The sequence below is a fragment of the Pantherophis guttatus genome, chromosome 13 (genome assembly GCF_059756535.1).
Source record: "Pantherophis guttatus breed Tessera chromosome 13, ASM5975653v1, whole genome shotgun sequence".
Taxonomy (NCBI): domain Eukaryota; kingdom Metazoa; phylum Chordata; class Lepidosauria; order Squamata; family Colubridae; genus Pantherophis; species Pantherophis guttatus.
The window spans coordinates 12,198,943-12,216,099 of record NC_142075.1 but is presented as its reverse complement, the minus strand read 5'-3'; the positions used below and the strand labels follow the sequence as shown (position 1 = coordinate 12,216,099).

At 42.6% G+C, this 17,157-nt stretch overlaps 1 protein-coding gene across 23 annotated transcripts in view; it reads right to left on the bottom strand.

The window, feature by feature from the left end:
- Positions 1 to 5,765: 5,765 nt before the first annotated feature.
- Positions 5,766 to 17,157, bottom strand: part of AKAP13 (A-kinase anchoring protein 13) — a 278,974-nt gene continuing 267,582 nt past the window's right edge. For 20 of the 23 annotated variants that reach the window (XM_034424686.3, XM_087878331.1, XM_034424691.3 and 17 more), the window contains 3 exons: positions 15,598 to 16,047; positions 13,791 to 14,109; positions 5,909 to 9,894 (listed from right to left, as the gene is read on the bottom strand). In XM_034424686.3, the coding sequence (XP_034280577.2) occupies positions 9,845 to 9,894; positions 13,791 to 14,109; positions 15,598 to 16,047 (819 nt within the window). In that variant the 3' untranslated portion in view covers positions 5,909 to 9,844. Of the gene's footprint in view, positions 5,841 to 5,908; positions 9,895 to 13,790; positions 14,110 to 15,597; positions 16,048 to 17,157 lie in introns of those variants that run through there. The other 3 variants (XM_034424688.2, XM_087878344.1, XM_087878338.1) reach the window with 1 other exon arrangement.

Genomic DNA, 17,157 nt, shown 5'->3' with positions numbered 1-17,157 from the left:
TTGCTAAGAGATTCAACAAGAGGTAGGTGGCATAAAAGAGCCTCTGTGATAGCTAAATAATAAGGGGTGGGGGGAGATTCAAGGAGATTTTGATTAATCCTTAAAAAAAGAAAAAAAAAATCCTGATCCGGAATGGATTTTTCAAGCTGGAAACAAAGTGCATTCAACTGGGCTGCCTCTTCGAGGTCAGATGTTTCCACTTTCTCATGACCCAGGGCTGCCTTTTCAGACAATGCTTCCTATTCTTTCGCAGAACGTCGAAGTTTATTTTATTTATTTTTATTTATTCCATTTATATGCCGCCCCTCTCCGAAGAACCAGGGTGGCTCCATAAAAAGGTTCGTTCTTCCGCCCTGTAAAAAAAGGTAACCCGGTTTTCTACCTCAATCTCAGAAAGTTTTAAGTTCTTCAGAGATTCTAGAGATGGGGGGGAGGGAGGCTTTTTGAATTAATCAGATACAGCAGTGGCCAAAATTGTGGAAACCTTTTGGGAAAAGTGCATTTTTGAGGTTTGATGGCTAATAACACCACTTTTTTTTTTTTTTTTTTTTTTGAGTTTCAAGATAATCCTATTCCACTGCTGGAATTGGCCCAGACCTTAACCCAATTGAAAATATTTTTATTTTCTATCCATTGATACCAGTTTTCCCAGGTTGAGTAATATAGATCAAAATAAGACATAAATTGTGTTTACACATATTCAATCAAGAAGGAATATCTGAGAATACATGAATAGAGTTAAGATTTGTGTAGTGTTGGAACGACGTTGAATTGTACAACTATCATGGACATATTTTTGTTACAGACGTATTTGTATTAGTATTTTAATATTTTAAATTTTAATAAAGGTTTTTGAAAATTAAAAAGAAAAGAATCTATGGAGCCGACTAAAGAAACTTGTTAGTCAGAAGTGACCCAGCAATAAAACCCAGTTAATAGAAGCCATCCTTCAATCTTGGTTTCACATTAGAACAGCTGCAGAACTAAAAGACTTGGGTCACTCCATTTCTCTTCTCTAGAACCTCAACATCTTTTTTATAGAGTGGTGACCAAAACTGGATGCAGTACTCTAGGTGTGGTCTTACGAAGGCTTTATAGAGTGGTATTAGTACCTCACTTGATCTTGATTGTATCCCTCTGTTAATGCAATTTAGGATTGCATTGGCTTTTTTGGTTGCCGCTGCACACAGCTGGCTCATATTTAGCTGGTTGTCCACTAAGACTCCAAGATCCCTCTCACAGTCACTGCTATTATCTTTGAAGCCTCCCATCTAAGTTGGAGTCTCATTAACTGTAGAAAACAGGAAAAAAATAATAATGAAAGAACAGGCACCGCTGAGAATAAATGATAAGGGTGGAAATGCATCGATTCACATGATTCTGATTTAAAACTGCAAACTTCCCAAGGTCTGACTAGACAGGCTGTAAAAGAATGATGTGGAAAAGCTGGGAACAGAATGGTATTTTTCATGCTCATTTTCTCCCTTTCAGTAATCTCTGTTTAAAGAAGAAAAGCCAGGGATTGACGGCCTTGGGAAAGCAGTGGGAGACAACTACTGTCTGGTGACTATTTCACACGCTGTTAAAAACAGCTTTCCTTGCTAGATAGCTGGCAATGTGTTCATGAATCACTTTTTCATGGTTTGTGTTTTTGACATGTCGTGGGCTTACCGGGTCTCTTTAGAGTGATGCCTCTTTATGTCTCTCACAAACAAACTACTCTGTTTTACACACCAAAGGCCAAGTATGTAGCTCTCTGCAGAGCTGAAGAACCAATGGAAACAATTCAATAAAGGAGAATATTTGTAGCTCGGGGGTTGAGATGAGGGGATTCTTGGTGCTCTCTGAGCTTGACTGTTTTCTTACAGATGTTGCATTACCCAAATTAAGTACTAAGGATATCCCAAAGGTGCCTTTTCAAGAGGCGACTGGACTTTCTTTGTTCTTCCTTCCAGACATTTCGCTTCTCATCCAAGAAGCTTCTTCAGCTCTGACTGGATGGTGGGGAAAGTCAGAGCTGAAGGAGCTTCTTGGATGAGTAGCAAAATGTCTTCAAAGGAAAAACCAGTCCAGTCGCCTCATGAAAAAGCACCTTTGTTTTTCACTTGAAAAAAGAGGTACTATATAAATGTACGTTAAGGATGATATATGTCTAACCAGCAAAATAGAAAAGAAATTGAAAGGAAAATCGGGGTTGCTCGAATACCATCTTGACAAATATATTGAATTGAAAATGGACACAACAACGGAGAGGGAAGGGAGAGAGGAGTAGAGGGACAGGTAGGAAGGAGAGAGGAGAAGGGTGAAAAAGAGAGAGAGAGAGAAGAAAGGAAAAAGGAGAGGAAGAAAGGGAGGGGAAATGAGAGTAGGAAAGAGGTTTAGAAAGAGAGGAAGAGGGGAAGAGTAGGGGGAAGGAGAGGAGGAAAGAAGAAAGTGGAAAAGAATAGAAGAAGGGAGGGAAGGGAGAGAGGAGTAGAGGGACAGGTAGGAAGGAGAGAGGAGAAGGGTGGAAAAGAGAGAGAGAAGAAAGGAAAAAGGAGAGGAAGAAAGTGAGGGGAAATAAGAGTAGGAGAGAGGGTTAGAAAGAGAGGAAGAGGGGAGGAGCGGGGGAAAGGAAGGGGAAGGAGAAGAGGGGAAGGAGAGAAGGAAAGAAGAAAGTGGAAAAGAATAGAAGAAAGGAGGGAAGGGAAAGAGGAGAGAAGGAGAGGAAGGATTGTGGAAGAAGAGAGATACGGAATGGTAAAAGAGCAACTCCAAATGTATTTTCAAGTTTTAGGATGAAGAATGAACCAATATGGAAATCCAAAGATAATATCGTGTTCCCCGAAAATAAGACCCTGCCTTATATTTTTTTGAACCTCGAAATAAGCACTTGGCCTTATTTTCGGAGAGCTCTTATTATTTTGGGGCATGTGGAGCAAGACGGGGCTCCTCTTGCTGTCTTACCTGATTTCCAGCTCTGTCTCCCTAACCCTAACCTGAGGAAATGATGGGGACCTGCTGCGTATGTGGTTAAATATTTTCAGGGAGGGCTTATTTTAGTGCATGCGCTCAAAAGTCCGATTGGGCTTATTATTAGGGGATGTTTTATTTTCGGGGAAACAGGGTATGTGTGATAAGAACGGTTAAAGAGATTGTGCATTTATATATGTTTTATGAGAAATAAAAATAAAAAAACTTATAAAAAAAGAAAAAAGCACTTTTGGGACAGCCATGACCTGGATGACTGAGACTCTCCATAAGACGTTTAGTGCAGAAGATGTTACCTAGTTTGGGTCATGAAACATCTGCAAGAAAACAACCAAGTTCAAGCAAGCATCAAGGACCCATAAAATAATCCAATCCGGGTGCCTGAACTTTCTGGAGGGTTCCTTCAATGCCCTTGGGAAATTTTCTTTATTTTTATTATTATTATTATTATTATTATTATTATTATTATTATTATTATTATTATTATTATTATTATTATTATTATTATTTTGTGAATAATACTGCTGGCTCTGTGCAATATGGAGATAGGCAGCCAACATGATTGATGATAAGTGTTTTCTCCACTCCTGGCTGAAAGAGGCAATAACCAGATCTTACTCAGGCTAGGAAGAAACCTCCCTTGTCCAATTATAGGCTAGTCTCAAAATGTTCCCATCCTGGAGAAAAAAAATGATAGTGATAGAAAAGAGTATTTATAGCTCAGGGTTGGAATGCAAGGTCCTTGGTACTCTCTGAGCTTGGTTATGTTTCTTGTAGATGTTTCAATAGCAATTTAGGTAACACAGTGGTTTAAATCCAAATATTTTTACTACTGGTTCTGTGGGTGTGGCTTGGTGGGGCGTGGTGTGGCTTGGTGGGCGTGGCAGGGGAAAGATACCACAAAATCTCCATTCCCACCCCACTCCAGGGGAAGGATACTACAAAATCCCCATTCCCTCCCCACTCTGTGGCCAGCCAGAGGTGGTATTTGCCAGTTCTCCGAACTACTCAAAATGTCCGCTACCAGTTTTCCAGAACCTATCAGAACCTGCTGAATAGCTCCCCTGGATGGAAGGAAGACATTGTGACACAGATTATTTTAAAAGGTAAATGTTCCCCCTTGCACATATGTTTAATCGTTCCCAACTCTAGGGGGTGGTACTCATCTCCGTTTCAAAGCCAAAGAGCCAGCGCTGTCCGAAGACGCCTCCATGGTCATGTGGCCGGAATGACTCAACGCCAAAGGCGCATGGAACTCTGTTACCTTCCCACCAAAGGTGGTCCCCCATTTCTTACGTGCTTTCGAACTGCTAGGTTGGCAGAAGCTGGGACAAGTAACGGGAGCTCACCCCTTTACACAGCATTAGGGATTCGAACTGCTGAACTGCCAACCTTTTGATCAAAAAGCTCAGCGTCTTAGCCACTGAGCCACTCTGTCCCTTTTTACATTTTAATTTTACAGATTATTTTATCTATATGTAAAAAGCAAGGAAAATCCCTCACCTCTTCCTGATTCAATGCCAGAGATGGGGGAGAAAGAGAAACATTCTAGGCAGGTCGGGTGGGGAAAATAGATGACTCATCTCAATATTTTCTCCTAAATGTTCTCTGATGTTAAGAAAAGTGTTCACAGGCTGCAGCTTTTACTCTGTAGCAAAGTTATGGAACAAGGTGAAAACAGATTACATAAGACAATTTATTGCCATTATAGAATTCCCAAGGATTAGCTGTGTGGTGTAACTCTGAAAGCTAGAAAACATTTCTTTCTCCAGAGTGACTCCCCCCTGCCCCCCAAGTTCTTCTTTATAGACTTGTCTAATTTCCTTGAGTGAGTAGAGAGGTTGTTCTTGCTCCTTTAAAACACGGAGAATGGAATAGATATTGGAAGAAGTATCCATTTATTTACATCTGTTGGGAGGGACAGCTAACCTGCCTTCCATTGAGGACCTGTATGCTGCATGAGTCAAAAAGAGGGCTGTAAAAATATCTACAGACCCCTCGCACCCTGGACATAAATTGTTTCAACTCCTACCCTCAAAACGACGCTATAGAGCACTGCACACCAGAACAACTAGATACAAGGACAGTTTTTTCCTGAACGCCATCACTCTGCTAAACAAATAATTCCCTCAACACTGTCAAACTATTCACTAAGTCTGCATTACTATTAATCTTCTCATCGTTCCCACCACCCATCTCCTTCCACTTATGACTGTATGACTGTAACTCTGTTGCTTGTATCCTTACAATTTATATTGTTTCCTAGTATGATTTGATTGCTTATTTGTACCCTATGGCTATCATTAAGTGTTGTACCTTATGATTCTTGACAAATGTATCACCAAAAACAAATTCCTTGTGTGTCCAATCACACTTGGCCAATAAAGAATTCTATTCTATTCTATTCTATTCTATTCTATTCTATTCTATTCTATTCTATTCTATTCTATTCTATTCTATTCTATTCTATTCTATTCTATTCTATTCTATTCTATTCTATTCTATTCCATTCCATTCCATTCCATTCCATTCCATTCCATTCCATTCCAATCCATTCCATTCCTATTCCTATTCCTATTCCTATTCCTATTCCTATTCCTATTCCTATTCCTATTCCAAACCAACTATCTATATTTCAGTATTTCCCAAAGGTACTGACTCCCCTATCCCTCAACCTCTTAGATTCTCTTTTCTTTCAATTCAATTCAATTTTTTGGGGGGTGGGGAGGGATTACATCTCTATTCAGTGCAGCACAAAAACATATTTACATTTCTCCTGTCACCACACAGGGCTTCCTTCTTCTGTTCTGTGTACGAAATAAAGCAGTTTATTCCTTGGGGTTGTTTTTTTTTAATCCAACAGTTTCAATCTGAAAACGAAGGGTGAGAAAACAACACACAGAGAGACACAGAGATACAGAGGCCAGTAAGCAAAAACTCATCTGACTTAGAATCAACATTTATTTTAAAGGGGTAGGGAAATTTAACTTTTTACAAGAGTTGTTTTTCCGTAGCAAGAAAGGTAGATAAATAAAAGATTATGAAAAATCTTTTTTTTTTCATTTTGCAAATTACAGCATGGGAAATTAAAAATTTACAATCATAAACCTAACTTATATTTTTTTTACATAATTACAAATGAATATATAACAGTTTTTTTTCCTTTTGATTCTCCACTGATGTACATTTTTTTTTATTTTTAAAGGTTTTTCTTTTTCCTTTTCGAGATATATTTCAATAGGAAACACGCAACTTGGTACCTTCTCAAAAGCCTATGGGAAGAAGCGGGAGGAACTCAAATGAGAGCAATGCATTGTCATATAATTTGTGATGCTAGGGCACACAATCCTTGCCAAAAAAAAAAGAACTCATCACAGTAACCAACTGTAATCTAGCTGGACAGGAAATGAACAAGATATAAAGAACTCATAATACCCACAGATTTCCTTGAAATACATAAATCCATCTCGATCGGGTTATACGTGGTCTCTCTGTGACGAAAAAGGAAGAATGGCAGCGGAGATTTTGGCTAAGAGCTTTCGGCATCCACTGGCGTCTTTTTTTTCTCTTTCCTCCATCTTGCGTCTCTCTGCGCTCACATGGTGCATTGCAGAGAGGAAGAACGCAAGATTAAATTAAACTAAACTCTCTTCAAAATTTAAGATTGAATTCCATTGCAGGAAGAAGTAGATTCGTCAAACTCAAGAGTGTTTGGTGCAACAGAGATGTTCCTTGGCAGTTATGAAGTGCTTTTTTTTTCAAAACCTGCCATTCCTCTTTAGCACCCATGACAGTGGAGTAAGCATTCACACGGTGTGAACTGACTCCAGTTTTGTTTTTCTGCAAAGAGCCAGCCACCCGTCTTAGCATCTTAAGTTTCCTTTGGCCAAGAGATGCTGAACGTTACAGGTTCTTTCCTAGCAGTGGTTGATAGCATTTAATGCTGGTTTTATTCAAATAGCACATCAATAATCCCATGATATATTTACATAAGTAGTAACAACAACAACAAAAAAGAAGCACGGATACACCCTAACACACACACACACACAAACAAACATTCTTTGGGCTTCATAAGCCCAGCTTAAAAATAAAGCAAAAACAGACAATCCCAAGTAAACATTTTGTCATTTTTAAAAATCCAGACTTCTTTCAAACAAACAGAAAGATATATATATATTTTTTCCAACGCAAGCCCAGCTTGCAACTGAGAACAAATATCACATATAACAATTGTGGTAATAAAAATTAAAAAAAAATATAACAAACAAATTCTTCTAGCTGCCTCTGGCTTTGTTTTTGGACAGCGTGAATTTCTTTTTAGAGAACATCAGATTCAGCCAGGTCCCCAGAGATTATCTACATATGTAAAGGCACATTCATTAAAAGTTTTTTTTTTCCTCCTCCTTTTTTTCCTGGTTTTTGCAAATATTGGGCGATGTGTGAAAATGGCTCTGGAGATGTTCTAAGAGAGAGAACACGAGGGTGGAACAATAGTGCAAAACCTTCTTTGAAGGAGTGGGATAACTAAAAATGGTCCCTCCCCCTCAAGCTTTAAAGCTAAACAGATTTCTTGGCTATTCGCTCAGCCTATCGGGATAATCTCTGGGCGACATGGGGAAGAATGGGTTTGCAGCGCAAGGATGTCCTTCTGTACTCATCCCAAATCATCAAACGGAGCTGCTTATTGGTTCTTCCAATCTCTCCTTTCTCACCACGCCAGAATTCCTTGCCGTTTGTCACTTAATGTGAGAGGAGAAGAAGAGGAGATTAAATTTAAATTCCTCGGCCGGGATAGAACTCCCTACTATGTACTAAAATGGGCCAGATGATCCTACAGGGTTAGACTTGGGGGGAAAGGAAGGAAGGAAGGAAGGAAAGAAGGAAGGAAGGAAGGAAGGAAGGAAGGAAGGAAGGAAGGAAGGAAGGAAGGAAGGAAGGAAGGAAGGAAGGAAGGCCTGACAATAGCATCTACCGTTGGTGTGAATGATTCAAGGGAAACGATCCATTTTCTCCCCTGCTCCCTTTGCCTGGAGCAAAGCATCCACATGCTTTTCTAAACAAAACTGCATGGAAAGGAGGTCTACAAGAAAGACATTCCCCATCTAGCAGATGAGGAGACCAATAATATCCATTTGCAGGTGGGGAAACAGAAGCAAAGCACTTCCTTACATTCCATGCCGAGGAGACCAAATTCAGAGGACTTATTTTCTGAAACCGATTGATGACTATTCACATATGCAAAAAAACCCAAATATACATTTTATGTGTTGATCGCGGATGAAGGCCTGATGGTTGCCCTTGGATAAATCAAAAGAGATCATTTTTTCTCTACCCATGAATTAAGGCCAGTCTTAATAAAGGAGCAATTGGGAGGAGTAGGTTTGCAGCAAATAGATCTGGGGTGTCTGTACATTTACATACATTTTTCAACTCCTGGCAATCGCCACCTCAAAAATGATAGTTTGTCCTCACCCCAAAAAGATGATAGCATTGAGATGGGAATTCTACCGTTCTTAAAGCAACGAATCTATCCAATCTGGAAAGTTATGTTCAAGGGTATGGAGGTGTGTGTGTCTCTTTAATCCATGTGAAAAAAATTCTACCCAGCCAATATAATTGTACTTCTTCTATCACAACTCTTTCACCCTGATTACAGTCACCCACTTCCTCAACATAGTTTCTAGCGAGACGATACAATGACATCGGGAGAAAATGTGTACAGGAGTGTTTGGGAGGAGAAGCCGGGGAAACAGGAACAACGAATTCAGTTTGAGTCTGTATCTTCTTCAGATTCTTCAACTGCATTGCCAACTCAATGGGTGTTGCTTCTTCCTAGGTAGACAGATCCCATAGAGGCAGTTAGGATGTACCTCACAATTCCATGGAAATTCAAGGCGATTTCAGTTTTTCCTTTGTTAACTCTTCCGAGATGACTCTTAGAGTGGGTTTTTCTAATTTCCGACAACGGCCCCGTTTCACCTCTCCAATCTCCAACCACGCGTTGGTTCCAATCCAATCCATTTTATATTTCTTTTCTTTTCTTTCTTTTTCTGCCTCTTGGCAATATGCTTCAACCATTCCCCAGGAATCTTGCTTTAAGGGGCCCTTCCACTTCAAAACAGTCCCTATGATCTTGATGCAGGCCAACTTTGCAACTCAAACCAAGCCCTGTGTAGCCCTTGACCCAATCAATCCCTGAACAGTTACACTCAGGTATCTGCCAACCCCATTAGGATAGGTCTAAAAGTTCCTTAGTTTTTCTGTACAGACATACGGCATATCCAAAGGATATGGAGCTACATTTATTTGTGTGTGTGTGTATATATATCTCTATATTGAGTTAAGTACGTGTAGACGTGGGTATACATTACATCTATATAGACCAGTGTAGAAACACTGGGTAAAGAGTCACATTCCCCCCCCCCAAACTATAGAAGGTTTTTGATTTTGGTGGTGGTTTCCTAAGAGAAGGTGAGGTTTGTTGCCCTTGTTCACAAATTCCCTGTTGTTCAAGATGAAAAGGAAAGAAAGGAATATCTGCCTAGACAAGTCACGAGCTAGCATTGCAACAGAGAATCAGAGCTCTTCAGATCACATTGAACCCAAACTGAGCCTGCCCAATTTGGCCGTATCCACAGTTCTTCCATGTGGTTGCTCCTCCTCTTCCTCCTCCTGCCCTTGTGGACATGTTTTCAGATGCGACGTATTCAAGAAGATCCAGAAGTGGGAATGGACAGTGGATTGTGTAGGAGAGAAAGGTGATAAAGCCCAACATAGTTCAATGTCTAGAATAAAGAATAGTTGTTCGATTCTTTGGCCTCTCAGTGTAGGGCAGATCTGGAAGAGGCCTGGCTGGAGACAAGACATGGGATCAGCAAAAGATCTCCTCGCTTTCTGGTGCTCCTTCTGGAGAGTGAGCATCTAGGGGGGGAAAAAGAAATCAAAATAATATCAATGTCAACTCGGAAAGCATCCCTGGCCTGCTCTCGAGTTGCCATAGGCAAGGGGGATGGGAAACCGACGAAGCAGCACTGCAGCCAAAGACAGACGTACATTCCAGACATCTCTCTCTCAAGGCTGTCTCCCAGGGTTATCCACAGCGGCTGGAGGGGAGCATCTCTACAATCTGAGAAATTGCTCCGTTGGCAAATGTGATTGATGACACACCTTGGGGGGAGGGGGGAAACAGGGTCATGATTGGGGCGTACATTACATGGGGTCAGAGTTGGCTTTACTTGGGAACACGCCGACATGAAGCTCCTAATAAATAACTAGATTTCTTTTGAAGTTTGGCTCAAGGTTCATGATTTAATTGGGGCATCCGGAACCCTGACAAGAAACAGACATCAGAGACTGCTTTATTTCCTGGCTTCCTTATGCACTGCTGTACACTTGAGCAACCAACTGCATCCTACCAGAAGCCTAATCAGAAAGGAAGAGTTCTAAGGGATTGTGGTTCTCTGGAACAAAGCCACAGAGATTAGCATTTCCATAGACAAAGACCAAGCAGACTGATAAACACAAGAGATACAATAAATCCATAATTATCTATCTCCATGTCACCGCCCTTATGGAGGTTGGCTGGGAAGAATCCCTACATCTGAAATGATCCTTCACCCTAGGCCCATGATGGCACATCTCTGGCATGCGTGCGAGAGGTGGCACGCAGTGCCCTCTCTGATGGCACATGAGTGTTGTGGCTCTGTTGCCTGAGCCTGGGCTATCGACAGATGCAGACTCTGAGAGTGAGGGAGAGGAGTTGGCAAGGCCTCCCTCTCCAGGACCCTCCTCTCTGGCAATGCCTCCGGAGGACACCGAAGGCCAAAAGATAGGCTCAGAGCCAAGCACGTCCCCCCAGCCACAGGTGGACAGCGATGAAGAAGATAGAGGCACAGGGAGAAGCATGCACAGCAGAGGGGAAGGCGTGCCAGAGATTAGCTGAGTCACTGGACCACACCACACAGGGTATAAATGTGGGTGTGGTGGCCAGTTCAGTTTGTGACAAGCAAAAACTGGAAATAATCCATGATCTCTGCGTTACTGGACTTTGCCTGCTTTATCGGACTGCATTTGGATTAATCCTTGTATTATTGAAACTCTGCCTGTTTTATCAGAATGCTTGCAGTCTAATCTTTGTTTTGTGTGAGTAAAGTCTGAATTGGCAGCTAGCCACTGGGTTGCTAGCTTTATCTTCAAAGAGTTTTGTCGTGTGGCTTATTAACTCCGGGCCGTCTGTGGAGGTGCGTGTGTGGTACGGGGACAGAACAATGAGCCATCGCCCCAGTTCAACTCTGCTGCACATGTGTGCACGCCTCCGGCCAGCCAGCTGGTCTTTGGTTCTCTGTTGCACATGTGTGGGGCGTGTGTGGGGAGGACATGTGTGCATGCAGGTGGGGCACGTGCATGGGGGACTGGGCGCATGCGGTGGGGGCCACATGTTCATTGCATTTTGGGGGTTTGTGCGCACTTTGGCCACTCCGTCTGGAAAAGGTTAGCCATCACTTCCCTTGGCAAATCCTGCACAGCTGTCCATTGCAAGGTCAATCAGTTAAACGTTTTTGCATATTGCCACAGTCAGCAGACTTTCCTTCTTTTTTATATAAGGAAAAAAATGTAAATGCATCAGCAAAAGCTTTCACTTCATATTAGAACCAAAGATTATTTTTCCTTTTAAATTCATGCTTCTATTAGCACACTGGGATCACCCTTCAAAGTGTTGTGGTCCGCCAGCAGCCTGCGGAGCTGTCAGCGGAGTCGGACAGCGATGAGGCTGAGGAAGAACATGGGCCAGTCCTGGAGGCTGGCGAAGGCCCGGATGAGGGCGTTGCGTCAGAGGCAGAGATGGGGCCAGAGCCATTGAGGAGTGATGTGCAGACTTCAGAGCCTCCAGAGGCTGATAATAGAGAGGCTGACAATAGAGAGGCAGAGGAACAGGAGGAGCCTGTTCCTTGTGCACGCATGAAAAGAGCTGCGAGAAGGCAGAAGCAGATAAAGCAGAGAGGACGACTCAGGAGTAGGGCTAAGAGATGATTGGCCCCTCCTATAAGGCTTAAAAGACCAGCAATGGCTCTGGGCCTCTTTGCCGGAAAACAACATTGAGAGAATTGCTTCTTGTTTCACTGTATTCATTTCTTGTCGGCGTCTTCTGCTTCTGAACTTTTGCCAAGAAAAGCCTTTGGCAGTTTGCCTAATTATCCCAAGGTCAGTGATAAACTGAGAAATGGTGTTTCGAAGAATTTGCTTTAATTTAGTTTGGACTACGCTGAGAATGAATTAATTCTCAGCTGTTCTAATAAAGTCTGTTTGTTTTCGAACTGTTTGTATTTAATACTAACTACTTGGGCCTGGGTCACAACACAAAGTATACATTCCAGGGGTGGGTTCTAAATTAGTACCGGTTCGCAATGGGAGTGCGTGCGCACTTGCTTTGCTCACACACACATGCTTCTGTGCATGCGCAGATCTCCAAATATGACATCAGGGTGGGTGGGCGGAGCCTCCCGCCGCTTTTACTACCAGTTCTCAAGAACCGGACAGAACCGGGAGCAACCCACCACTGATACATTCAAAAGGAAAACCAACATGGGATGGCATCAGCGGTGGGTTTCACATTTTGTTACCACCAATTCGCCTTCCGCGCATGCGTCTGGCCTCAAAAACATGCTTAAATAGGATGGCATAGAGCCACCGCGGCGGGTGGGCGGCGGGCCCACTCACAATCTCCACTACCTGTTCCCCTGAACCAGTCCAAACCGGCTGAATATCACCTCTGGATGGCATTATCTCTATTATTGTCAAATTTTACTCCTTCCAACTTGCAAGTTAGATAACTGTAGTTCAGGGGAGGGTAAGAATTCTTATTTGTCTGGACTACTCTGAGTAGGACTTAGGCTAACCTCCCTCTATCTGATATCATGTCTTGCATACCCATCCTATTCAGCTCACTCCACCCCACATTCTACTTTTTCTTAAATCCGATTTAATTTATTAAATTAAATTAAATTAAATTAAATTAAATTAAATTATCCTGGAATTGGAATGCTCAATTACAGATCGTTTACTTATTTACATATTCCCACCTCTTTGATTTAAATGTGGGATCTGCATGAATTGATCTCTATCCCCGGCCCCAAAATACATTGATTTCATTGGAATCGCGATGCCTAAAAATTGCTGCCCTTAAAGGGCATTCCTGTGCATAAAGTCCCAGGTGGGAGAGATCGAAAGAAATCGGGGCCACATGCTACGTTCCAATTAAATTGATGTATTGCTCATGCCTATGCACAGGAATTTAGTCAATTAATGGTCAGCATTGTGTTGGTGTTAAATAAGGGTTAATGAAATTCAAGAGAGGTTGGACTTAGACCATTAGTGGGGACATAGAGACTCTAGGCTGATTCCTCCTTTGACTCTGCCCTCAGGCCTGCTATTTCTTCTCCTACACAAACAGAACAACCCACAAAAACATCAAGTTTCAGTTGTACATGCTATCACAGCAAAATGACCTGAGTTTTTGTCAATGTGGGAGCCATCTCAAATATTTAGTCACTGCAACAGAGCTAAGGACCTTCTAACTGAGGGTAGATTTGAATCTTTGTCTCAGTATTAATTCAATCACTTTGGCTTTACAACTATACTGTCCCTCTTTCGGTTGAGGAAGGCCGCAAGCTTATTCTACTCTTGTTGCCTACTGATCTGCAGACAAGACTCAGATCTTGACCACAAGCAAGCAATCTGGTAAGAGATGTTTCCATCCTTAGTTGTGCACTTCAGAGAGCGATCTTTAAAGGTCGCCCTCAAGCCCACTCTATGCTTACCAGAAGTCTGGGACCGATCCCTTTTGCTCTTCTTCTTCTTCTCCTTCTTCTCCTTCGGCTTGGCTAAGCCAAACAGGCGGTTGGGTATCTGCCCAGGTCCTTCAGTTGGCTTGTTGGTTTGGCCTGAAGTTGTAGTGCCAATCAAATGAAAAGAGCTCTTCTCTTTATTCGTCCTTGAGAGACTGTTCCTTTTGGATGAGGCAGAAAGTTCTGTATCCAGGTGCCCTTTGGGCAACGAGGAACACAACTGTCTAGAAGGCAAGTCCTCTGTGGGAAGAAGGGAAGGGGTTCTGCTCATTTTGGCATGTTGGTTGGGATTCTGGAAGACACAAGATAAACAAGAAATAGGTATGGTAACGGATTGTTCATGTTTGCATTTATTACATGTTTAAAGCACAACGCCACAAAGAAGAGGGAGTCAAGCTATTCCCCAAAGCACCTGAGGGCAGGTGAAGAAGCAATGGGTGGAAACTAATCAAGGAGAGAAGCAACTTAGAACTAAGGAGAAATTTCCTGACAGTTAAAACAATTAACTGGTGGAACAACTTGAATCCAGAAGTTGTGAATGCTCCAACACTGGAAGTTTTTACGAAGAGATTGGATAACCATTTGTCTGAAGTGGTGTAGGGTTTCCTGCCTCAGCAGGGGGTTGGACTAGAAGACCTCCAAGGTCCCTTCCAACTCTGTTCTTCTATTCTAAATTCTCTAACACTCTCCGTTCCCTGGCACTATAAAGCATGTTAAAAAAACCCGATGTTAAAATAAATAAAAATAAAACAATAAAAGCAGCAATAAGTAATAGTAGCCATAGGTTAAAACACCACAAGGAAACCAAACCAATGTTGAATAATAATAGAAAGTCTTCATCTGGTCAGTCAGGGTGCTATCAGTGAAAAGATACATTCACCTGCAGATATCCACTGTAATAGTTGTGGTACTATGCAGTGGTGAAATGTAAAATTTGTTACTACCAGTTCTGTGGGTGTGGCTTGGGGGGGGGGTTAATGTGACTGGGTGGGCGTGGCCACCTTTTTTTTTTTTTTACTTTTAAAAGCATTTTTTCTATAACCTCAAGAGGTTGCAGAAAAAAATGTTTTTAAAAGCCTCTGACGATCAGGCAACTCAGCTGGGATCGCCAAAGGCTTTTAAAGGCATTTTTTTCCCCTACAACCTCTTCGGTTGAAGAGGTTGCAGGAAAAAAATGCTTTTAGAAGCCTCTGACAATCCCAGCTGAGCCACACGATCGTCAGAGGCTTTTTTTTTCTTTTAAAAGCATTTTTTCTGCCGAAGGGGTTGTAGAAAAAAATGCTTTTAAAAGTAAAAAGAAAAAGCCTCTGATGATCGCGCGACTCAGCTGGGCAATGGGGGGGCAGGGATTTTTGCTACCAGTTCTCCGAACCACCAGCCGCCATCGCAACTGGATTGTGCGATCCGGTCTGAACCAGGAACATTTCACCCCTGGTACTATGGCTACTACATACATAAGGAAAAAATCAGAGAACATCACAACATGGATAAGATCGCTTAGATTAAAAAAAAAATGTGGCTTCCAGAATCGAATACAAGTGACTTGAGAATTCTTATCTGGGATCGTGTACTACACAAGAAAATCAGGACTGCGGCACATGAAGTCGTGGAAGAAAAGCATTACTGATCTTCTGAAGGAGACACCTCAATGGGTTGAACAGAAGGGTCCACAAACATAATCTGAAAACGAGTGATCTAGAACCTCTGCAACTTCAGATCTTCCACCAGCCTCCTTCGTTTAACGCCAGAAAAACGTACAGGTGCAAAAGAAGCCAATTACCGGTTTGACATTGGGTTCCATCTGGGGTTGAGATATTTGCTCCATTTCCCTCTTCAGTTGCTCCTTCTCTTTCTCCAGTTGCTTCTGGGCCGTCCGGAGACGTTCCAGATCGAGTTGATAGGCTGCTTTCTTCTGCTGCAGCTCTTCCCGCTCCTTCTCCAGACTGTGTTGCCCTTTCTGGATCTGCTCTTCCCTCTGGCCCAACTGAGATTCCCTCTCAGATAGCTCTTTCTCTCTGGCCTCCCACTCCTTCTCTTTCTTCCTCCTTTCCTCCTGGTGCAAGGTTTGCTGCTTCTGCAGGTTGGCGAGCTCTTGCCGCTGTTTCTCCAGGCTGCGTTGCTTTTCCTGCTCAATCAAGGAGTTGGGTCGGAAGGAGATGCGGCTCAAGGCCCTCTCGGTGAGCAGCAGCTTCTGGTCTTCAATGTAGGTGTCCTGTTGCACAACAACAGCCTGCAAAAATGGAGATGAGACTTTCTATTAGGCTAATTGCTTGCAGCACAAAACTAGAGCTAATATTCCTGCGAAGAATATTCCTGTGAGAATCAATCCCCATAAGAGAGGCATTGGCTTTACAGAAGAGCCGCAGAATTAAATAGAAAAAATTAAACGCCTTGCCAAATTGGATGTACTGCAAATCATTCCAAACCATACAAGTCAATAGGTCTATTTCAAATCATAACAGCTGGGACCATTTGGGACCTACATCTTTGATGTAGCTGGCGCTTGGTGGCACAGTGGTAAGAATGCAGTATTGTAGGCTAATTCTACCCACCATCTGGAGTTCAATCCTGATGGGCTCAAGGTTGTTGTGGCCAGCTGGAGGCCAGCGGAGCTGGCAGCAGAGTCGGACAGTAAGGACAATGGGGAGGAACATGGGTCAGTCCTGGGGGCTGGGGAAAGTTCAGACGAGGGCTCTATGTCGGAGGCAGAGAGGGAGGTAGACAGCAGTGAGGCAGAGGAACAGCTGGAGCCTGTTCCCAGTATGCGCATGCACAGAGCTGCCAGAAGACAAGAAGAACTAAGAAAGCAGGGTCGACTCGGGAGTAAAGCCACACCTTGGAGATGCTTGGCTCCTCCCACAGGAAACAAAAGAGGAGTGAACGGGGAGGGGGCTTTTGCAGGAAACAATTCATTCGGTCAGTCGTTTCCAAGAGTGGAAAGTTCTGTTTGTGACTCTAAGAGACTCTGTGCCAAGTTTTGCCTTACACTACTTTTGGAAACTAGTTATCTGGCAGCTTTCCAAGCGAGATAAGCTTTGTGTTGATAAATATTCCTTTGAAAGACTGTTTGCCAGGCCTTGCTGACTGTGAATGAAAGGAATTCACAGTCGTGTAAATAAACGGGGTTTTGCCGGGACTGAGACTCTGCTTCATGCTTTTAAAGGAAGCCTAGATCAGAACAAAGGTTGACTCAGCCTTCCATCCTTCCGAGATCAGTAAAATGAGGACCCCAGATCGTTGGGGACAATACGCTGATACTATAAACCGCCCTGAGAGTGCTGTAAAGTACTATAGAGTGTTATATAAGTCTAAGTGTTATTGCTATCTTTGATTGTGAGCT